This window comes from Tamandua tetradactyla, chromosome 18 (assembly GCF_023851605.1).
Source record: "Tamandua tetradactyla isolate mTamTet1 chromosome 18, mTamTet1.pri, whole genome shotgun sequence".
Lineage (NCBI taxonomy): Eukaryota > Metazoa > Chordata > Mammalia > Pilosa > Myrmecophagidae > Tamandua > Tamandua tetradactyla.
The window spans coordinates 23,597,885-23,622,833 of NC_135344.1; the positions used below are offsets into that span (position 1 = coordinate 23,597,885).

A 24,949-nucleotide genomic window follows, 5' to 3' on the forward strand; every position below is an offset into this window, starting at 1 on the left:
CTTTTCAATAAATGGACAATGGGTACTTGAAATCAAATACCAAAAGATACCAAAAGTAGCCAAAAGAATGAAAGAGGAACCTTACCTTACACCCTTAAACAAAAATTAATTAAAAATGGATTAAAAACCTAAATGTAAGAGCCAGTACCATAAAACTTCTAGAAGAAAATGCAGATAAACATCTTCAAGATCTAGTAATAGGAGGTAGCTTCTTTAACTTTACACCTAAAGCACAAACAGCTAAAGAAATAATAGATAAATGGGAACTTCTGTACCTCAAAGGACTTTGTCAAAAAGGTGAAGAGGCAGTCAATTCAATGGGAGAAAATATTTGGAGACATCATATCAGATAAAGGCTTGACATCCTGTGTACATAAAAAAAAATATACAGTGCAACAACAAAAGAACAAACAACCCAATTATAAAATGGGGAGAGGATATGAATAGACACTTTTCTGAAGAGCAAATACAGATGGATAAAAAGCACATGAAGTGATGCTAACCTTCATTAGCTATAAGGGAAACGCAAATCAAGACAACAATGAGATATGACCTCACACCTATAAGAATGGCTGTTATTAAACAAATAGAAAACTATTGATATTGGAGAGGATGTGGAAAAATTGAAACACTTATTCACTGTTGGTTGGAATGTATAATGGTGCAGTCATTTCGGAAAACAATGTGGCAGTTCCACAGAAAACTAAATATTGAGTTGCCCTATGACCCAGCAATATCAATACTCTGTATATACCCAGAAGAGCTGAAAGCAATGACATGAACAGACATTTTCACACTGGTGTTCACAGCAGCACTGTTCACAATTGCCAACAGATGTAACAATCCAAGTGCCCATGAACAGACAAATGAATAAATAAAATGTGGTCTATACATATGATGGAATACTATGCAGCAGTAAGATGGAATGAGGTCCCAAAGCATATGACAACATGGATGAACCTTGAAGACAATGCTGAGTGAAATAAGTCAGACACAAAAGGGCAGATACTATATGATTTCACTATTATACTTGGTAAAGGTAATCTCAGAGGTCACTGTAGAATATAGCAGACCTAGAGGTACACAAACGCTAGAGATGGGGGAAAGGCTACCCATTGAGGTTGAACCTAAATGCAAGGGAATGGATAGAAGTGATAGTATAATTAGCGGGGTTATATATAACATTGTCATATTGAAGGTGAATATGATTGAAAGGGAATGTGTATCCCGCTGATTAAATCTACACTTATAAAATCAGTTCTCACATGAACTATTTCAAAGATTCGATATTGGACAAAAAGTCAATAGTAGAAGGGTATAAAGGGGCAACTAAAAACGCATGCTGTGGCCAGTAGTTAATAGGAAGACATCAAAAGTAGCACTACCAGGGGCAACTAATTGGGGGAGAGGAAGTGATAAGGAGGTAGTTTTGATTTGAAAACTAAAGAATGTACAGATGGTATCATAAACCACTTCTTTGTCACTGTGGACCAATGAAAATTGCCTAAAATTGAGAGTGCTGCTGATCATACAACGAAGTGAGGATACTGTAAGACATGGTTTATTATCCATGATGCCCAGTAGGTGGAAGTTACTGAAGCATTCCATGATTGAGAAGCAGAATGACGAATTGTGATACATTGATATGATGGAATATGGTGTGGCTACAAAAAGGAAGGATGTCAAGAGGCATTCAATGAACCGAATAAACCTTGGGGACAATGTATTGTGCAAAATAATCCAGAAACAAAAGAACAAATATACTAAGGTCTTTCAGAAAATACTTATTAGAACATCGGCGCCTATATTGTAAACGCTTATAGAAGCCACACTTAATCTGAAGTTGTAAGTTTATTTCTAGATTCTGAGATACTGAGCTATATGTGCATCAGCTGGTATTTCCCTGGACCTTTTGAGTAACTCTGTGACATCTAAGACCCAGAAATGAAGTCAGCAGCCCTGAAAGTTAGCATAGCTTTGTACAATAACAGTTAAAGTAACTGAAAAAGAGATCAGGTCTCGGAGTTAAAAGTGAAGCCAATCTGGCTGGGACTAAGGAAAATCAGGATACAGGGTAAAAGATGATAGTGTATGTACTTTAAAGATTCATCTATTGTATGGGACCAAAGGCAGAGAGGTTTACTATATCTAGAACTGAAACTTTCTATAACACATCATCTAAATAAATCTGTTTGGATAGCTCATTTAAACAACATAAACTACTCAAGTCCAGAATGGGATTGAGGCCTTGTAATTTTGTATAGCTTAATGTAATGCCAGGATACATCTGAGACTATAGTGGGCTGATAATTAAAAAGTATTGCTAGAGTTCTTTAAAGGTCCAAAGGGTGAAAAAATGGAAACTTTAAACTTTCCCGTATGGGAAACCCAGGTACCCATTAGGAACTTCCAAGAAAATAGACCAAGCCCTTGATTTTTTTTTCTCATCTCAAGGTCTGCCTTTTATTTCAACTTTTTATTTTGAAATAATTTCACACTTACAAGATGATTGCAAAAATTATACAAAACCCATATAGAGAACTCAAACCATACATGCCCTCCCCCACTCAATAACCAGATCTATCAGTTTTAACATCTTGCCACATTTGCCATCTACATCTATCAATCCATCCATCTATCTATCCATTTATCAATCAGTCTATATATCCACCTAATGATCTATTTTTTGAACATTTGAGAGTAGGTTTAAGTGCTCCTTGAACACTTAATACTTTCATGTACTTTTTCTAAGAAGAAGGATATTCATTTCTGTTCCAACCCAGCTCTTCAAGAGCATAGGTCAGCACAGCCCCAAGACCAAGAACATGTCAGGCATGGAGTTAGACATAAATTTTATTAGGGTTTATGAACAGGAGAAGATTCTTCCTGATGGCGATCACTCAGAAGTGGAAGTCAGTGCTCGGCAAGGGGTGGGGGTGGTGTAGGGGATAGCTTATAAGGGTTTAGGACAAGGACATTCCATAAGGTATGAGAACAGAGTTTCAGCAGGATCTACTGACAGAGGGTTCTGGAGATTTGTCATCAACATGTTAGGGAAGAGGAATTTCAGTGCTTTACAAGAGAAGTGGTTTATCTTTTCTCCTTGAGGAAGTCAATTGACCTTTAACTTCTCTTCTAGTTTGCTGGCTGCCAGAATGCAACATACCAGAGACAGGATGGCTTTTAAAAAAGGGGAATTCAATAAGTTGCTAGTTTACAGTTCTAAGGCCGAGAAAATGTCCAATTAAAACAAGTCTATAGAAATGTCCAATCAAAAACATCCAGGGAAAGATACCTCAGTTCAAGAAGGCTGATAATATTCAGGGTTTCTCTCTCATCTGGAAAGGCACATGGTGAACACAGTCACAGTTTCTCTCTTGGCTGGAAGGGCACATGGTGAGCAAGGTGTCATCTGCTACTTTCTCTCCTGGCTTCCTGTTTCATGAAGCTCCCTGGGAGGTGTCCTCCCTCTTCATCTCCAAAGGTCACCAACCTGTGGGCTCTCTACTTCTCATGGTTATGTCATTCTTCTGTGCTCTCTCTGAATCTCTTTCTCCAAAATGTTTCCTCTTTTATAGGACTCTAGAAATTTATCAAGACCCACCCAAATGGGTGGAGATATGTTGTCACCTAATCCAGCTTAACAACTATGCTTGACTAAATTACATCATCCAGGGAAATGATCTGATCAGTTTCAAACATACAGTATTGAATAGAGATTATTCTACCTTTATGAAATGGGATTTTGATTAAAACATGGCTTTTCTAGTGGTCATATTTCCTTTCAAACCAGCACAACTTCTGTCCCAGTCAAGCAGGTGGCTACATGCAGTAACTTACTCTTACTATGGAGGAGAGGCTTGGGCCCTGGGGCACCACCATCCACCCTTATGGAGCAGACTACAGTGATCGTGAGACAGATGTTGCATCTGTATTTCAAAAAAAAAAAGACAACAGAACCCTAGGAGTCTCCCACACAGAGATAATAACCCTACAAAGAGATGCCACCATGGCTGAAAAAGGGATTTTAACCATTTAGAGAAGGGGTCTACTGATAATTGATCAATATTATGTATGTGCTCTTGCATATGATTTAAAACTTGTGAAACATTGTGAGAATGATCAGGAATATATACACAACACTGCACAATTTTTCACAAATGCTGCCTTGTGCTGCAGTGAAGATATCTAAGGCCATTCTATTTTGTGAAACTACTTTTCTAGGCTCTGTGGTTTCTTTATTTAGCAAGGATATAGCTATTTTGTGATCATTAAGTGCTTCGGCAGTGTCATTGGCTAAAGCTGCCATGTTTTCCAATAACTGTTGCAGCTTCACTTGGTGAAAAAATGGTTAAAGGATATTACCACCAGGGAGTTCATTTTATTCTATATTTAGTTTTGACCACTTCCTAATTACTAGGAGTATAGGATAAAGTTATATAAGGTAGTAGAGACATAGAGCTGTCCTCACATCCTACCCAGTTATAGGGTAAATAGGGCTAACCATATTGCCCACAGATCCATAGCCATATGAACAATATGCCCCATGTTGGTTGGAAATATTTTGCTAGTGGAAAAAGCTTTTGTTTTGTAGCATAACAATAAAATCACACAATTTGGGGGGATAGCACAGCACATCATGAATTCCATTAAAGAGTTCCATACACACAGGGGCAAATGGTCTACTGTAACAGTAGATCTAAGGGCAGAAGCTGTAACTTCTGCTGTCAGCCACTTTAAACAATCATATACAGCATACCCCAATACAGGTTGGGGCTTGTTCACCTGTTCCCATACAAAGGTGAAGATGTAAGCCCTGGTCTCATTATAGGATGGTGTTTTCATTTGTTAAACTTGCTGGAATGCAATATACCAGAAATGGAATGGCTTTTAAAAAAGGAATTTATTAATTTGCAAGTTTACAGTTCTAAGGCTATAAACATGTCCAAACTAAGGCATCCAGAGAAAGATAACTTGATTCAAAAAAGGCTGATGGGTTTGGAACACCTCTGTCAGCTGGGAAGGCACATGGCAACATCTGCTAGCTTTCTCTCCAGGCTTCTCGTTTCAAAAGACTTACCTGAGGGCAGTTTCCTTCTGCATTTCCAAAGGTCTCTGGCTGTGTTGGCTCTGTGAGCTCTTTCCAAAATGGTTCCCTCTTAAAGGACTGCAATAAGCCATCCCACCCTGAATGGAAACTACCTAATCAAAAGGCCCCACACATCTCCTTGGAAACAACTTTATCAAAAATATCCCACCAAACAATATTGAATGAGTATTAAAAAACATACCTGTTTGGGGATACACAACAGTTTCTAAACAGCAGAGATGGTAATTGGATTTCAGTCTTAAACGAGAAGATTCTTTTTCAGATTTTTGATGCACTGAATTCTGCCAGGCCAGCAAGGTATTCCACCGAGTCCAATTTTCAGGGGTTACAGTAGAAGGAAATCTGGTTAGCACCTGAAGAGATGGTAAGTCCGTGCAAACCCAACATCATTACTACTGAAACCCAGTATAGGAAGGTGTGACTAGGGTGCTATGCAAGGCTTTGATTTTGATGGTTGCTCTTATGAAACTTATTTCTGTAGTGGAGAAGCTAAGATCACCTATAACAAGGCTTTTGAGTTACTTACAGGAAACCTCTGTTGCTCATATGTGGCCTTTCTCTTTCTAAGCTCAACTCTGCAAGGAAAATCATTATCCTCCCCCCAGGGTGGACCATGACATTCAGGGGTGAAAACCTTCCTGACAATGTGGGGCATGACTCCTGGGGATGTGTCTGGCCCTTGCACCATGGGATCGACAATGCCTTCCTGACCAGAAGAGGGAAAAGAAGTAAAATAAAATATGGCATCAGTTGCCAGTGGAGATCAAATAGAGTTATGAGGCTATTCTGGAGGCTACTCTCAGGCATGCTGCAGTTATATAGTGCTAAATGCTAGTTGCTAAACCCTGACATCACTCCTATTAACTCTTAAGAACATCAAGGACTTGAACTGAGACTCTATAAAAGTTTCACTCGCGGTTTCCTTTCCTGGAACCTATAATTCCCAGAGGGTCCCTAGGACAGATAAATCCTGAAACCCAGAGGGACCAGCCTCTCCAAGATGATCAATTAATTACATCCCCCTATCCTTTCGTGTTGACAGCCCTGCTCAAGAAGGAAAAGCCAGAATGGGCATTGTCTAAAGATCCCTATAGACTGGGAGAAGAATCAAAGGAGAAGGAGGAGGTATAACAGAGAAGACAGGATTTAACAAATGAATATGACTGCTGAATCACTTATTAAAATTCCTTGTAACCTCCAGTGTTTTGGAGCATTGAGAAGGAAAAATCTGAAATATTGCAATGGTAACACATAAACTCTGAAATCTGTTCTCTAAGAACTTATTGAAGTGTACTTTGAAAACTATTGCTTTTTCTTTCTTTGCTTTATACATGTATTTCACAATAAAAATATTTTAAAAATGAGTTAAATTATTTTTAAATTAGAGTTAGTATAGAATCATTTTTATCTAAAAACTTTTCTTTAGGTTTGATGGCAGTGGGGACATCTAGGCTCTTCTTTTGTGCCAGAAGCAACATCAAATTTGACTTAATAGGGTTTGTCCTACAAAGCACAGTTAGATAGAGGAGAGAAACATCTTGTGGAATAATCCAGGCATGTCCAAGAGAGAGCCACTCTTGGTGTGGAAGCATGTCAGGTCCATTGACAAAGTCAATCAATAAGATGAAAAGTTGGGTCATCTTAGCCTGATGTCATTAATCACTGGATTTGTCTAAATTACTCCCCTTGTTTCTATGCTGCTTACAAACATCTCTCTGGCTGTGATTTGGCTTTCCACACAGGTGTGCTTCCAGGGACAGCATGCATAAACATGCTGACACAAAAGTGCTGCCCAGGGGCCTTCCCCAAGTGGATATGCTACTGTGGACCCTGAACTATATACCACCCAGAGCCAAACCTAGGCCACCTTATGCAAAAGTGCCTCCCAGTTTTCAGGACATCAGAGGGAGGTTCTGTGATCCTAAACATCATCTTGATAATGTACTGAGGTTATGTAGAATGGCCTTGTTTTTAAATAAACCTTTTAGGGGGTGAAAGGGCAATTTACTTTCAAACACATATATATATATGTGAGTATATATATATATGACAACAGAAAAAAGTCATATATATATACTCACATATATATATATATACACACTCACATATATGCATATAGATATACATATGTAGATATATGAGAAAGAATAATGAAACAAACAAAAATGTCAATGCTTTAGAAAATCAGAGTGAAAAACATGGGAATTCCTTGTACTATTTTTCAAACTTTTCTGGAAGATTGGAGTTATTTCATAATCTTAATATATAAGTAAAACCTGATGCTTAGCAACTTAATGTAGGAATACTCAGCCAACCATATCTAGTACTTAAAATGCCTTTGTAATTCACCAACTAAATTCAAACATGATGTAAAATATTGAGAATACTTTAGTTTATGGGTAGGATCAGCTTTACTAATTTTATGGCAAGTAGAATTAATAATCTCTGCAACTACTCATAAAGTTAAAAATACATAAATTCCAATACACTTTCAAACATAAGATTGTGCTTATGAAAAATTAAAAATGTTCTAACAGCAAATTCATGGATGCTTATAGCATATTTACATTATGCAATTGTGCATTTCTATATTTTAAAATCAAATAGTTATTCACTGTATAAAAACTGGAAAATACAAATGAGCAAAGAAAAATAATTCAACCAATAAGAGTAACTGTTACTCTTTCAGTATATTACCCTTAAGAATTGTTTTTGTGTCTAGATAAAATACTTTATATAACATTAAAATCTGGTGAATTTAAATTTGCATGCTTTGTGAAAAGTGATATTCTAGTGAAAAAAATTCAATTCCAACTTACTTTAGAAGCTATAAATTGGCCAGTACTTTATAGAAAATACTTTAATGAATATTACTCTTTTGTATACAGTTTTGACAGTGCCAGATGCGAAGAACAATGATACTTTCTGTATTAGTCAGGATTCTCTAGGGAAACAGAATCAACAGGAGATATCTGTAAATAATATGAGATTTTACAGAAGTGTCTCATGCAACAGTGCGGATGCCCAAGTCCAAATTCTGCAGGGCAGGCTGCAAGTTGGCAACTCTGATGAAGGTTTTCGATGAATTCCCCAGGAGAAACTGGTTGGTTGAAGTAGGGATGAAAGTTCTCTCTTGTGACTTCTATAGTAATTGCTTCTTCTACTCAACCAACCTTCAACTGATTGGATGAAACATCTCTCATTGCTGAAGACGCTCTCCTTATTTGATTGTAGATAAAATCAGCCACAGATGCAATCACTTACTGATGACTTAAGTACGTGAAATGTCCTCACAGTAACAGGCCAGATCTTGCTTGACCAAACAACTGGGCACCACCATTACCTACCTGGCCAAGTTGACACATGAAGCTAGCCATCATACTTTCCCCAAAGCTGGAGCCTTCTATGAATTATCTCATTTAGTACTGCCAGCCCTATAAAATATGACCAAACCTTTGATGTTATCATCACTGCAGTTTTACAGATAAGATAAAAGCATAGACAGGTTAACACTTCAAGCTACACTATTAGTAAGTAGTAAAAACTGGATTTGAGTCATTCTCCTCAATAAAGTCAACTTTTTAGTTTGATACTGAGATTTTTTTGTGCTATTGAATTATGCATATTTATGCAAACATTCATATGTTCTGCATTTTCCCCTACTAATATTGTTATGTATCTTATTTATTTTTGTTATATATCTTATACATTCATATATGTATATGTTCTATAATTCAAATAGCAAACAATATTTTAGTTGGGCCTGTATAAAATTCACAATGTCAAACTGGATAAATAGGTTGAAATGCAGAAACAAATGCATACATCCTGAGTATTTAGAATCAGCTAACAGTTAAAAGCAATGATAGTATTTAACTTCCAGTAGAGTTCAAATAATAGTAAATATCTTGAAACTTGTTAGAATTTTTGTTTAAAAAATATACTTTCACGTAAAAAAGAGATGGATTTCATTCTTGATATTAAGTTCGTGCCAATATGTGTGTCAATTATCTAAGCCCTGGCTGCATAATGATTGAATTTCTTGGGTTTGACAAGTCAAAAAATTGCCATTACTGAGACACCACCTCATTGTTGCTTCATGTGCAAATTAGAGATCTGAAAAGTAATAAACATAGGAGATAAAGGATAACAAAATGTCTAAATGAACTTTTTTGTCCCAATATTCGTTAAAGACTCTTTTCTAAGGCTGTTCACCTCTGGATGGATAGTATTTTAATATTTTATATTCAAACATTCCTATTTACTGAGATTTTTCTTTTATTAGAAAACATATAACTTATAATGTTATGTCACATTTTTTTTTTCTTCCAGAGAAAAATGCCCTTCCCCAGCATTAACTACTGGCTTTGGGTTTGGTGAATACACAGTACAAGAAGTTTTAAGGTAAGCCTTTCATTGCTCAAACCTCTATAATCCTCATCTTCCCATATTCTAATTGGCTTTGACAGGCTATCTTTGCTAAATTTCACTTGTATAAATCCTATCCTACCCAATTTTTGGCAGAAGTGATTTAAGCAAAACAAAAGCATGGCTTATATAAAAGGCAAAACTGTATTTTCCTTTTAGTTATTTTACACAACTTAAAATTATATACATTTTTAGTTTTTTAAAATTAAAATATACAAAGAGGTTTAAGTGAAAGGTAAAAGTCCCTCTACCATTCCTGACTCCTAGGCTCATTATTTAGAAAAATATTTTTATTGAGGCATCTTTATATACCATACAATCCATCCAAAGTATACAATCAATGGCTCACAATATCATCACATATTTGTGTATTCATCACCATGAATACTTTTAGAACATTTGCATCACTTCAGAAAAAGAAACCCCCACATATTCAATATATCCTCCCTCTCATTGATCACTAATATTGCAAGCCACCCATTTTTTTTTTCTTTTACTGCTTAGTGCCACCTAATATTTATTTTTTGTCCTTATTTGTTTACTCATCTGTAAATACCCTGGATAAAGGGAGTGTCAGCTACAAGGTTTTCATAATCACATGGTCACACTGTAAAAGCTATATAGTTACACAATCATCTTCAAGAATCAAGGCTACTGGAATACAGTTCAACAATTTCAGGTACTTCCCTCTAGCCACTCCAATACACCATAAACTAAAAAGGGGTATCTATGTAATGCATAAGAATAACCTCCAGGATAACCTCTTGACTCTGAGATCTCTCAGCCACTGAAACTTTGTTTTATTTAGTTTCTCTCTTCCCCCTTTTGGTCAAGAAGGCTTTCCCAGGCTCATGATGCTGGGCCCTGGCTTATGCCTGGGAGTCATGTCCCATGCAGCTGGGAGGGAAGTGAGTTCACCTGCTGAGATGGCTTAGAAAGAGAGGATTAGGGCCATTCTCAACAGTTGCATGGTCCAATACGAAAGACACTAGCTACACACAGCTTTTGAAATTGAAATTATGACAGGTTCAGTTCCTCACTCACTAACCACACTTCAAGTGCTCAATAGAAGCATAGGACTAGAGGTTACCATATTGGAGAGGGTAGATATAGAACATTTATAAAATAATAGAAAGTTCTACAGGACAGTCATATAATTAAGCATATTTATATATTCTTCTAGACCTTTACTTTTCATATATTAAGCACACTAACAAACAAAACTGAACATTATCAAATTGTGGTTACCTGAGCTTTACCATTTATCATAGGCAGCTTTCCATAGCAGCACGCATGGATCATATATACTTTATACTTATTCTACTTAACAGCTGTATGACTATACCAAAAAATTATTTTTCCTAGTGGTAAACATCTAGAATATTTCTGCTGAAAAATGTTTAAATGATAGAAGGTAAGTGCATTTAAAAAGTCAATTTGGCCTAAACAAAAGCTTTCATCAATTTATGCCCCCACCAAAAAGGAATCAATAGATTCCATCTAAAAAACGAAAACATGCTAAACCAGATTCCACTGTCATGATTTATAATTTCTACGGAACTTGGTATTAAGGAAAGACACAGAAATTACATGGAAACCAATGAAGAACTAGCAGTAAATGACTAATATTGCTCAACCCCGATTCTTTAGTTTTTCCTTCTTGTCACAATTTATAGCAATTAAGGAAAAAGCAAAACAACCCAATTTAAGATCCCTGGCGTGACATTTATGATTTTCAGGTTGGAAAATGTTTAACTGTACCTTTAAATTGTTTGGCCTGAAATTCAAGGTGTAAGAGTCCATTTTCAGACCTCTTACTTAAAAACAAAAAACAAACATACACACACAAAAAACCCAATGAAACTAACAACTCTTCTAGTTTCCATAAAGCACCAGTTAAAGGCAGTAGCTACAAGACCAAAAACATTCCTTGAGATCAGGCACACAGCTCTGAAAAATATCTTTGCAGAATGTAACCAACCAATTATTTTGCAGGATGGGAGACAGATCTGCCAGGGACATTTGCTCTTTTTTTTTTTTTTTTTTTGTAAAACAGCTTTATTCAAGTATAATTTACATACATAAAATTCACCCACTTAATGTGTACAATTCAATAACTGTTAGTATGAACAGAGCTGTGAAACTATACCTATTCTAATTTTAGGATATTTCTATCATCCCAAGGTGAAACCCCATACTGTTTCTGTATGGCAGTCACTGTCCCCCCCAATTCCCACAAATCCACCATCCCTAATCAATCATTAATTTGCTTTGTCTCTATGGATTTGCCCTACATGGGCATTTCATAAGTGCACTCAAACAAATGTGGCCTTTTATGTCTGGCTTTTTTCACTTAGCCTAATAAAACTTTTAAGGCTCATCTTTGTTCCAGCTTGTATCAGAACATTCTTTCTATGGCTGAATAATATTCCATTGTATGGATATGCCACATTATGTTTATCCATTCATCAGCAGATGAACATATGGGTTGTTTACACTTTTTGGCTCATTATGAATCCTACTACTATGGACAACTCTGTACAACTTTTTGTGTAGACATAAGTTTTCATTTCTTTTCAATACATACATATACCTAGGAGTGGGATTTGCTGGGTCATGTGGGAACTCTATTTTATTAAAAATAGCTGCACAATTTTTCCATCCTACCAACAATGTATACAGGTTCTAATGGCTCAAATCCTCACCAGCACTAACTTTACTGTCTTTCATTTTGATTACAGCCATCCTAGTGGGAACAAAGTGGTATCTTATTGTGGTTTGATCTGCATTTCCTGAATGGTCAATATGTATACCCTCTTTGGAGAAATGACTACTTAAATTCATTGCTCATTTTAAAAATTGGGTTATTTGTCTTTTCACTATTGATTTGCAAGAGTTCCTTATTTTGGATCAACTCCTTTATTAGGTATATGATTTGAGAATATTTTTTCCCCATTTTGTGGATTGTCTTTTCATTTTCTTGGTGTTCTTTGTAGCACTGAAGTCTTTCTTTTTATGAAGTCTACTTTTTCTTTTGTTGTTTGTGCTTTCTGTGCAAAATCTAAGAATCCATGGCCTAATACAAGGTCCTGAAAATATTTCCTTGTTTTCTTCTAAGATTTTTAGTTTTAGCTCTATGATCCATTTTGAGTTAGTTTTTGAAGTGTGAGGTAGAGGTCCAACTACATTCTTTTACATGTGGCTCTCAGTTGTCCTAGCACCATTTGTTGAAAAGATTACTCTTTCCCCGTTTAATTGTCCTGGTACCACTGTCAAAAGTCATAAATATGGGTTTATTTTTGGACTCTAATTCTAATCCATTGGTCTGTATCCTTCTGCCAACCACATTGTCTTGATTATTGTAGCTTTGTGGTAAGTTTTGAAAACAGGAAGCATGGATCTTCCAAATTTGTTGTTCTCTGTCAAGATGTCTTGGCTATTTTGAGGTCCTTGAATTTCCATGCGAATTTTAGCATTGGTATGTACATTTCTACAAAAAGGACACCTGGGATTTGATAGGAAGTGTACTGAATCTGCAGACCAATTTAGGGACTCCTGCGATCTTAACAATGTTAAGCATTCCAATCCATGAACATGGGGTATATTTCCTTAATTTCTTTCAAAAATGTTTTGTAGTTTTCAGTATACAAGATTTTAATTTCTTTTTGATACTATTGTAAATATAATTATTTTAACATCATCTTCAGAATGTTTATTGCTAGCATACAGAAATATAATTGATTCTCGTATATTATCTTGTATCCTACCACCTTGCTGAATTCATTTGAGATTTTTAGTGAATTATTTATAATTTTCTATATGAAAGATCATTTTTATCTATACATAGAAATAGTTTTACTTCTTCCTTTCTAATCTGGGTGCCTTTTACTTCTTTCTCTTGTCTAATTCCCTGGCTACAACTCAAGTACAATGCTGAACAGAAGAGGTAAAAGTGGATATCCTTGTATTATTTCTGACCCGAGGAAAGTATTCAGCAGTCTTTTACCATTAAGCATGATGGTAACTGGGGTTTTTTTTGCAGATGCCCTTTATCTGATTGAAGATGTTTCCTTTTATCTCTGGTTTGTTGAGTGTACTAATCATAAAAGGGTGCTGGATTTTGTGGAATGCTTTCTCAGTCTATTAAGATGACCATGTGGGTCATTGTTCTTTAATCTTTGGATATCGTGTATTATATTAGTTTATAATTGGAGGTTAAACCAAGTTTGCATTTTTTTGGATAAATCCCATTTGGTATTGACCCTTTCTATAAGCTGCTGAGTTAGGTTTTCTAGCATTATGTTGAGGATTTTTTGCATCTATATTCAAAATATTAAGTACTATATTCAAAAGGGTCTGTGGCTTTAATTTCTTGTGATGTCTTTGTTGGCCTTTGGTATCTGGGTAATACTGGCCTTGAAAAATGAGTTGCAAAGTATTAATTCCTCTTCTAATTTGAGGAGTTTGGGAAGGATTTGTTTAATTGCTTTGAAAATGTTTAACAGAATTTACCGAGAAAAGTCGTTTGAGCTTGGAATTTTCTTTGTGGAACATTTCAAAATGACTAATTCGATCTTTTTACATATTATTACCAGTTGCCTTTTTAACCTGATTTGTTCCACTTTCTAAAAGCATATTCAAGAAGAAGCCATTTATTATTAACAAAATTACTTTCAATGTTTGGAAGATTCACATAAGTGGTTACCAAAATGATCAGATTACATTTCAATTCTTAACCTTTGCTGTCTAATTTTAACATAGACAAACATTTTGTTACCTCTCAACCGCTCATGTGTTTTCTAAGCAAGACCTTAGGAACCAGAAATTTCAGCCAATTTTATCTAAGATTTACATACTGACCTTTTAACTGAGGCTTCCAGCAAAGTCCTATCATCAGAAGATAAAGTTTGTACATCCCTTGAGAATATATACAAATATGCATATCAACCAAATATATACATATATATATATTTTCAATCTCTGTACAAAAATAATACCTGTCTCAGAGCCTATCAGGGAGGCAGCATGTGTAGTGGAATAAATCCTGGAATGGAAATCTGGAGTTTTCAGATTTCCAGTTCAGTTGCTGGTTTTTAGATAAGATACCTTAATGTTTTTCTCACTGAAAAAATTAGATTTAAGCCTAGTGATCCATTAAGGTTTCTTGTGATCCTAAAAATACAATAACTTATTCTATAATTCCATTCTTATTGTTCTTACTTCAGAGTGGCCATAATGAAAACATTTTTTTGTCATGTACAAATAAACATACACACACCCATATTTCATTCCTAAAGAACAAATCAACCAATTTGCAAAATCTTAAGAGAAAGAGGAAGTCTGTGGTTAACAATACAACTCTAGCATCTCAAAGTAGGTGGTTCTGAGCTTGCTCTGAAAAAGATGTTATTCTTTTCTCTCTCTACATTGCATATCTGCTTTTGCACAATGCCTTGTAAGTACTGTTGTTCTAGTATTTATGCTAACTTTCAAAAATCAGGGACTTCAATTTTCAGAAATTCTGAGCCTGTCAGAGAAACTGAACGGTATTTCATCTGTTGTCTCTTCAGGTACATTACTTCCAGCAAATTGGGATGAATAATGGTGGGTATGATGACGTGAAATAAATGCATCTGGAGTCCGGCTGCAACGACAATTATCTGATGGCAGAATGTGGCTTGAATTACCAGAATTTAAATGGTAAATATCTGGGAATGACTCTTGAGAAGTATGGTAATGTCCAACTGCACCTGATGTGGATACAGGATTCTGATAAGGCCCATTAGACATAAGACAAGTTTGAAAGCAAGTTTTCCTTCCTAAACCTCGATGAATGTCTAATTTAGCAATGAGAGGTTTCCCAACATTCACTTCCTGCTTCTCCTCCACAGTATCTTCCAATCCTGAATACTGATATGATAAACATACTGTGAAGATCAGATGTTCCTGAAAAGGAAATGAGGTTGGTTATTTTTTCCATAGTGAAAGTATATCAATCTTAAAGTATCACTTGATCAAACCAAACTAAACCAAATAAAAAAACAATGAAAAATCTCTCACCCCTTGCCTTTCCTAAGTTCTAAATCCTCAAGGCATCTTTTATATCTCCCATAGACTAAGAAGGACCAGCTATAATCATCTTCCATTTTTTTTCATTCTATACTAATTCTTAGCGTTTAGCAGAACTCCAGTTCTTGTTAACTGAAAGCAGACAAAGTCATAGAGATCTTAAATTATATTCCTGATGAATAGCGAAAAGGTATTTTCTAAGCAGTGAGGCTTGGGAAACTTACCCTCCCTTATTATTGGAGATGGGAAATTATTCTTTAAGGAAAAAATAATCTGGTTTTGTACCTAGGTCAAAAGCTTAAGCTGTTATAAATACTATAATATTTTATAGTATTGGTGAAGAAATATAACTGGATCAGATAATGGGCTAAATTTCTAAGATGAGAGACTAAATTCTGGTGTAAATGTCAACACTGCCCCATTTCATCTGCTAATGTTCATGTTTGGCTGATAAATATATGGTCCTACAGTTATGAATGAGTTTAAAAATCTGAATTGACAAGGATATGATTTTATTAGAAAGGTCAACTATGTAGAGATAGTTTATCATACGTAAGGCAACTAGAAATGAAAAAAGATTAAAACGATAAGATAAATCCCAATACTGACTTTCTAGAAAATAACTGCCAAAACATTTAAAAGTAGAATATGCTCTATATCCCTAACTTTTAACTACCATGGAGGGTAATCATACACACTCACACAAAGAGCCTCAGGCTACTAGAAGGAATAGGATACAATAAATAGGAAAAGGATTGTTCATGAGACCCAATGTAGATTTCTTAACTTAACTTCAATTTACCCAGTTAAGCAGCATCTACAGATAAATACAAGGTCCACATGCCAAAATGAATGTTCTTTTTCATAATCTTTACCATTAGTAATTATGAGGAAGAAAATAAATAACCTTTAATTTCTGCAATGAACTGAGTCTAGTATAAAGGCAATGCTTGGGAAGATCCTTTGATACTAAATAGCTGCCAGTTTCTTCAGGAGTCCCTTTATTTGCATCTTTTGGATCAATATCTAGGTCCTGTGAAAAAAAAGTTAAAGTTAATAATGAAATCAGTGAAAGTCAACAACATATTCTATGATACAAAACATCTTAACAGACATCACTCTTTCATATTTTGGCCTGAGTAGGTAAATCCTTACCTAGGGATAAAGAAACAATGAAAATAACATTCTATACTTAAAGTAATAATCCATTATAAATTTTGCTCTTATCTGATAAATATCACCAACATTTAATTATGAACAGATTTTAAAGGGAGTATATCTATCTTTGAGGAATTCTAAATTCTGCACTATACACTTAAAAAGTAAATTTATATCTGAAAAGATAGCTTACTTTCAAATTATTTCTGGAAATACTTGTTAACTTAAGTTTCCTTTTAAGTAGAGCAAGCCTCATAGTGTTCTACTCAGGATTCTTTTCTTTTTTATTCATCACTTTTGGAAAGGGGGACAGGGAATTCATATGACTGGTATATTTAAGAAAAATAAATGGGAATGCATGCTAAAGTCAGCCCTCCACTTTTACTTCTTTTTGAGCCAGCCTGCTAGCAGGGAGTATCATCTGTTCTGCTCCTCAAGAGAGGAGCCCACAGGTATCCCCATCCCCTACCTCCAGACACACAGGGAGGCCTACCCCGGTCCAGTGCTGCTGTGACTGGGGAGATGTACCTGTTTCATTCTGGGGCTCAGTGCTAGACCATTGTTCTCACACTAACCAATGTACTCCATGAAACCCTTATCAGTAATAAAAGTGATATTTTGGATTTCTGTTTGTTTACCCCTTGCTTACTTCTAAACTTGAGGATATATCGTTGTATTTTAAATAAGAGAAAAAAGGAGAGACTTACAAGTGGGAAATCGGTAACATAGGCATCGCACATTATTATTTCATGTGGTTTGTGGACTATACTTGTATAGATTATCATGACATTGGAAAACTCAGCTGCAAATCCTAATTGAATATGAACTCCACATTGAAATTTAAGACACATACTTTCTGGAAGTTCTAAAAATGAATGATAAGAAAAATATAGATAATTATTTTAAAGTGCTTGCAAGTTTTCTGACGATAAATAGCAAACATAATCTTTATGGGGCAGGCTGTGATTAGGGCATTTACTTTTGCTTAAAAACATCATGTAAGCAACATCATATTATTTACAAACACTATTAAAAGAAGAAGGAAAAAACCCACAATTCTGTTGTTCAAACAAATAAAATCTTTCATTTACTATTTTCTTACAGTTCTTGTCCATTTGCATATATGATTTTCACAGAAGTAACCAAAAGTACATAAACAGTTGCAGACATATTTTTTACTGTTGCCTCAATCTTCATTATAATTTCAACAAAGCACAGTGTCACTGAACAGTCATGTTGTAACCTACTGCCTTGAAATCATTCTGTTATTCTTGAATATCTATTATATTTCTGGTTTTTATTTTGTTTTCTACTTGAGTATTTCATATATTCTCTTAATTCTTTAGATTGTTGAATATAGCTTTTTTTTATTACTTAAAAAAAGAATTACCAAAACAATTAGAAATCATTCCAATCTACATGTACAATCAGTAATTCTTAATAACATCACATAGTTGCTGAATATAGCTTTTTAATGTCTCCTTATATATGGGACAAAGAGTTTTTGATTAAAATGAAATATAAATACACTAGTTTCGCCATAGTATTTCCAAAATTGGGTATTGCTAATTTTCAAAATGTCTGCCTATATGATAGGTCAAAAGTAAATAAATAAATAAAAGAAATACACTATCATGATATTCATTCCTCTTCTCTAATTATTATTTATGTGTGCCATTTTCTATATTTGTTTCTTAATTACTAAAATAGTCCTAAATATGTGGATGATTGAATTTGTAACCTGTGTTTATTTATTGGGGAATGGTCTTAATGTTTTTTTCTTACCATTTTGTATGAACTCTTTATTATAAAGAAATTATCCACTTATCAGTCAAATTTGCTACCTATACTATCTGCCCTTTTTAGTTTTATTTGATTAAAGTTTAAGCTGTGTTTGCTGTTGATCTATATCCCTGTGATTTTATTATTGTTATTTAGAGAGCCTTTTTTTAAGGAAAATATGTTTAGTATCATTACTTATCCGATTTCTATTTCTATTTGGAATATTGAGATAATATAGTTACAGAATTTTATATTTTAATGTGCTTTAACATATTAATTTTACCAAAATATATCTTAAAGAACAAAGACTAATAAAAATATATTGTAGCTCAAGAAATACAAGTAATTTTCAGTATCATAATAAGAAATTCACAGCATAGATACATGGAACTCACAGAAAATCTACAGTCTTTATTTCATTCAATAATTTAAATTTACTTTTTAAACTAAATCACATAGAATTGCCAAAAAGTTACTAAAGTTACACATATGATTTTCACCACTTTTTTTTTCTTGATCATACAACTCTCTGATCCAAATGTCAGAGACAATGCTCAGTAATTTATACTAGCATATACAATTTGCTGAACACATGCTTGCTCTTTACATATGTAATTCCATTCAGTCTCAGCAACCCTATGAAGTAGGTACTATCTCTCATTCCCATTTTTCAGATAACATGTTTATCAAGTGGTAGAGACAGAATCAGAACTGGTTAATTTTCAATATAGCACACTTCAAAAGGTCACAATATAGGAGAATCTAAGGGAGTGTGTATTAGACAAAATGAAAATTAACTGGTATTTCTTTTAAAAAATTTTAAAATGACCATATTTAATTTTACTGATGTGAAAATAATAGGTTAAATAATTAATATTTCCAATATTAAATAAATCAGTATAATATCTATAAACATTTGTTTAAACCTTTGGTATGCCTAATAGTCCTAAATATATCCACTACAAAAATTGGTAAGAAAGCTGCTTGCTCGGAAGAAAAAATATATTTATGATTTAGTAAGTATATTAAAGAAAGAGTGTACAAAAGTTAAAATTTTCATACCATGTGCCTTGGCCCACTGTAGATTCCGCACCAGAGATTCTGCAGAATATGCTGTTACCTGTATTGGATCAGTAAGTGCTCTCTTTTCCGATAAACTACTTCGAATCTCTAAAGCCTGTTTGCCTTTGGTAAGGTGACATTTACCCATATCTAAAAGATAAGAAGTAATATATATTTTTAAAGACTACCAATCCTTAAGCTATGTTTTAAATATTTAGACCAAGACTTTGGTAAGGTGACGTTTACCCGTACCTAAAAGATAAGAAGTAATATATTTTTTGAGACTACCAATCCTTAAACTATGTTTTAAATATTTAGACAAGACTTCTTCTACTAGTCAGGTTATAGTCTCCATATTATTCTTTCACTCAACAAATACTTACTGAAGACATGCTATGTGCCAGGCAAGTATACAAGCAAAATAAATTAAGTATAACCACAACAGAGTAGAAATACAACATAAAACTCTCAAACAGAAGAGACAAAAAGGAATAAAGAAAACTTAAGACTTTCGCTTGAGGACAATGAATTAATAAACAACTGCTAGCTTCCTCCTCGAGTGATTCCTATCTAGATAAATCACAACTATCTAGACAAACAACAAAAAAACTGAGGTGGGTGGGTCTGTGGCATATAATGCTAAAAAAGATAAGGAAAGATTTTTAACATTTTGAAATAAGAACAAGAAGACATAAAGAACCAAGTAGAAATAGCAGATATAAAACTATAAATCAAAATAAAGAACACAATAGATAGGATAGAGAGCAGAATGGATATAGCTAAGAAAAAGATCTATGATCTAGAGAATCAAATTGAGGAATTCTCCAAGAAGGAAGAGGGAAAGGATAAAGAAATAGACTACATTATAAAAGAAAATCTAATAAATAGAAACAGAAGTAGAAATCCTAAGTAGTAGAAATCCCAGGAAAACAAAAACAGGGAGGAAAAAGTTTTATTTGCAGAAATAACAGAAAGAAATCAATCAGAAAAAGGTCCAAGACTTCATATGAAAGTACTTATACAATGTCAAAAAGAAGAAACAAGGGAAAATCCCCACTAAGACAACTATGGTGAAATTTAAGAACATCAAAAACCAAAAACATTTTAAAAGCTTGCTGAGAGAAAAAGAAAATTAGACTTTCAAGAGCAAGAATACAATGTAGTACTTTTCAAATTGTTGAAGTACTTTGAACTCAGAATGTATAACCAGCTACACTGTCATTCAAAAATAAAGGTATGATAAAAAAAATTCTCAAGTGGTCTCAAAAGTTTTACCATATATGACTCATATTGAAAACAATCTTGGATGATGTCTAAATAAGGAAAAAGGCAAATTCAGGAATACCACAGGAGATGTATGAAGTAAAGGCTTTCAATTACCTTGATAAAGTTTGTTGCTTTTTTAACAACAATAAGGAAAAAGAAAAACAGAAAAACATATCTATAATAAGCCAGAACCAAACCTAGGTGACATGAATATGTTGGGGATTGAGTGGGAAGACCAAAGGAAATGATGGTCTGTTAAGGGAGAAAGAATAAAGAAATACATGAAAAATAAAGAGGACAAACAAGCCAAATAAAAAAAATATCAGTTAACAGGACTGAAACAGGTACAAAAAAAAACCACTATAATTAAAATACCTATATATAAACTAACTTTTCTAAGTTAAAAGAAAATATTTATGAGATTGTATTTAAAAATCTGCTATATGCTGCCTCCAAATGTGATCACCAAAGCAAAATGACACGAAATACTTGACAGAGTAAATGGTAACCAAAAGAAAGTTAGTTTTGCTATATTAATAACAGACCAAAGTATCTTTAAGACAAGCACAAAAGCATTATTTGGGATGGAGGAGGTCACCAGATATTTGGGATGAAGTCACTACATATGATAAAAGAGTCAATTTACCAAGAAAATACATATTAAAAACATGTTTCTTGATGATGATTGTATAATGATATAGCTTTCACTATGTGACTGTGTGACTGTGAAACCTTGTGTCTGATGCTCGAGTAGAACATATGGAATAAAAATAAATAATAGGGGGAACAAATGTTAAAATAAATTTAGTTTGAAATGTTAGTGATCAATGAAAGGGAGGGGTGAGGGGTATGGTATGTATAATTTTTTTTTTCTGTTTTCGTTTTATTTCTTTTTCTGTTGTCTTCTTATTTTTCTGAATTGATGCAAATGTTCTAAGAAATGATCATGATGATGAATATGCAATTATGTGATGATATTGTGAATTACTGATTATATATGTAGAACGGAATGATTATATGTTGGGAATGTTTGTGTTTCTTTGTTGTCATATATTTTTCTAAATTTAAAATTGATTAAAAAATTAAAAAAAAAAAGAGCTAATCCAGATCTGGCTTTGGGACCCAAGGGCTTCTGCTTTAAAGCCAGCTTCAAGACTCAGGTCCCAAAGCTTTAAATCAATATATTCTTGTTGAGCACCTACATAAATGCATGACAAAGAAAAGGTTCCTGGTCTCTTGGAATTCAGTTTCATAAATGACAGAGAAGTAAACAGGCAATTACAACAGGGTCATTCATGCTGACAAGTTGCAGGGTGGCTAGCCCTAGCTCCCCTTCCTGACCCTTAGAAGCTACATCCCTTCTAAGTGGTTCACCATCACTTGCTGAGGTGAAGTCAGCATGCAGTGTGGTGGCACAAGCAGGTTAGAGACAAAACATTTCCTGGTCCTATTTAACTGCAACATCATTCTCTCAAGTTCAACACCTTGGAGCTCCCAACTGCAACCACCTACCTAGTGATATATGTACTTCCAAAGTAGACAGGTATGGCTATTACAAAAAAAGATTCGGACTTGTGCCTTTGATTATCCAAATAGATGATATTCAAATACAATTTCTATTTTTTATATAACTCTCATTAATATGGAATAATTAAGTGTTCATAAGATTCAATAATAATGTTCTTCAAACAATTTTTAACCATTTAATAAATTGTTTCTTTGTAAATCAATAAAAAAAAATATTAAAAGAGCCAAACATCAGCAAAGATTTAGAAGAACTAACAAACAATAAAATTAAGACGCTTGACCATTAGGACATAAATAAGAGCTCTTTATCCAATAATTATAGAGAAAATCTGTTTTTTAAACATAAATGCAACTTTTACAAAAATTCATCTGGCCAGAATGAAATTATGCCATAATGAAAGCCTCCACAAATTTCAAAGAAAAGCAAACAGACATGCTCTTTGACCAGAGAGCAATTACAGAAGAAGAAAATAAAAAGATACATTTAAAATCTTGGCATTTTTGGAAATTAAAAACACATTATTACATAACTTAAAAGATTAAGGAAAAACCCAAAATAGAAACTAAAAAAACACCTAAACTTGTGGAATGTGATGAAAGTGATGGCTTTAAGTGAGCGCATAGCTTTAGAAATTTCAATTAGAAAAGACAGGGTGCAAATGAAAGAGCTAATTGTATCTTACGTTAGAAAAAGAATAACAAACTCAAAGAAAGCAAGGCAAGATATAATACGAACAGCAGAAATTAATGATATAGAAAGCAATAAAAAGTAGAGGAAACCAGCAGAGTCAAAGATTGGTTCTTTGAGAAGAAATAACAAGATTGACAAAATCTGGCAATATTAATCAAGGAAGAAAAAATGAGAAAGGACACAGGTAAGTGACAATGATAAAAAGGGATACATGAATACAATTAAAGCAGAGATGAGAGAATACTATTAGAGTATCAACAGCTACATTACAACAATTTTGAAAACTAACAAATGGAACAAATTCTTATGAAAACACTAGTTACTAGAATTGACACAAAAAAGAAAGAAAAACCTTAGTCCTAGAACTATTCAAGAAATTGAAGCAGTATTTAAAAATCTTCCACAGAGAAAATACCAGTCTCAGGTGGTATCTTTATAGGAAAGTTCTCTTAAAATATTCAATGAACAGGTCATCTAAATTTTATACCAAATTTTCCAGTGAACAAGACAGAATAACCCCAATTCATTCTGCATAGCCAACATAACAAATACCAAAATCAAACCAAAATATTATGAGAAAGAAAAATTACAGGCCCATTTCACTCATGAATAAAATATGTCTAAAAATTCTAAGAAAAATGTTCGTCTAAATCAATAAGAAAAGTAAAAACAACATGATAGAAAAGTAGACAAGACATAAACAGGTTTTTTCCCAGAAGATATACATATGGCTATTAAAAACATAAACAGATATTATATATTGCTAGTGACCAGGAAAACCAAATTAAAAACCACAATGAAACACTATTTAACTCGATTTGATTGGCAAAAATTAAAAGCATGACAAATTAAAAATATTATGTTGAGGGTGTAGACACATACTATCTCTCACATATTGGTGGGAGTATGGATTCATATAACTGCTATGCAAAACAGTTTGATATTATCTCAAATTGAAAACTGACATATTCTATGACTGAGCAATTCCAAATCCTAGATTTATACCACCCCAAGTCCCCTTACACAGATACTCTAGGAGATATATACAGCATCACAACAGCATTGCTCATAATAGCAAAAACCTGGAAATAACTCATATTAATATCAATGGGAACAGGTGGAAAAACTGTGGTATGCCCACAAAATAGAATATTATATAGCAGTCATGAGTGAAGTAATCATGCCACAGTATAGATTAATCTTAACAAAATATTAGCTGAAAAAATTTTAGTTATAAAAAATAGTACAGAATGGAATGATATCTTAATGTCTTGTTTGTTAATATTTTTTAATTTATAAAAAAAAAGTACAAAGCTTTTTACAAAGTTATAAACAACTAAAATGAAGAGAAAAACTGATGGTTAAACCTCGTTCATTTCACAGTGGTGCCAGGGGTCAGCCTGGAAGTCTAAGTAATGCTGCATAGATAGCAGGCAGCTAAATCAACAGAGAGGAAAGGAGGCTATTAAATAGTGGGAGTGTTGCTAAACATTATATATAAAATTACTTTATTAAAAAAATACTAATTTGAAACCTGCAGAACAACAATAGGGATAAAAAAATCACCAAACAGAGCCCCTAGAGTAGTTTTCTCTCTCTCTTTTAAATAGTTTTATCTTTATATTTTATTTTACCTTCTGCAACTTCATCCAATAATACAGTAATTTTCTTGTCTTCTAATAGTCTATCTTTTAAAAATTTCATGAAGATTCCATTTGCCAATCCCGAATGCTGGATTTCAAAAGCTTCTGCTCCTTGACACCTTAAAAATAGCAAAAAAGTAAACTTTTTAAAAAAGCAAACACTTGCCACATACATACCGATGAGCCTCATTCTCTCTTTTGCCTTGGACATAA

At 33.9% G+C, this 24,949-nt stretch overlaps 1 protein-coding gene and 1 long non-coding RNA gene across 4 annotated transcripts in view; one reads left to right on the forward strand and one right to left on the reverse strand.

Moving 5' to 3' along the window:
• The window catches only part of LOC143662017 (uncharacterized), a 58,057-nt gene that overhangs the window by 19,140 nt on the left and 13,968 nt on the right, over nt 1-24,949 (forward strand). The window contains exons 3-6 of the long non-coding RNA XR_013165092.1: nt 9,443-9,514; nt 15,109-15,238; nt 15,430-15,500; nt 19,632-19,680. This is a non-coding gene — a long non-coding RNA (uncharacterized LOC143662017). The remainder of the gene's footprint in view (nt 1-9,442; nt 9,515-15,108; nt 15,239-15,429; nt 15,501-19,631; nt 19,681-24,949) is intronic.
• Nucleotides 7,872-24,949, reverse strand: part of MALT1 (MALT1 paracaspase) — a 63,910-nt gene continuing 46,832 nt past the window's right edge. For all 3 annotated transcript variants that reach the window (XM_077135350.1, XM_077135351.1, XM_077135349.1), the window contains 5 exons: nt 24,728-24,855; nt 19,610-19,759; nt 17,473-17,630; nt 16,515-16,640; nt 7,872-15,484 (listed from right to left, as the gene is read on the reverse strand). In XM_077135350.1, the coding sequence (XP_076991465.1) occupies nt 15,044-15,484; nt 16,515-16,640; nt 17,473-17,630; nt 19,610-19,759; nt 24,728-24,855 (1,003 nt within the window). In that variant the 3' untranslated portion in view covers nt 7,872-15,043. The remainder of the gene's footprint in view (nt 15,485-16,514; nt 16,641-17,472; nt 17,631-19,609; nt 19,760-24,727; nt 24,856-24,949) is intronic.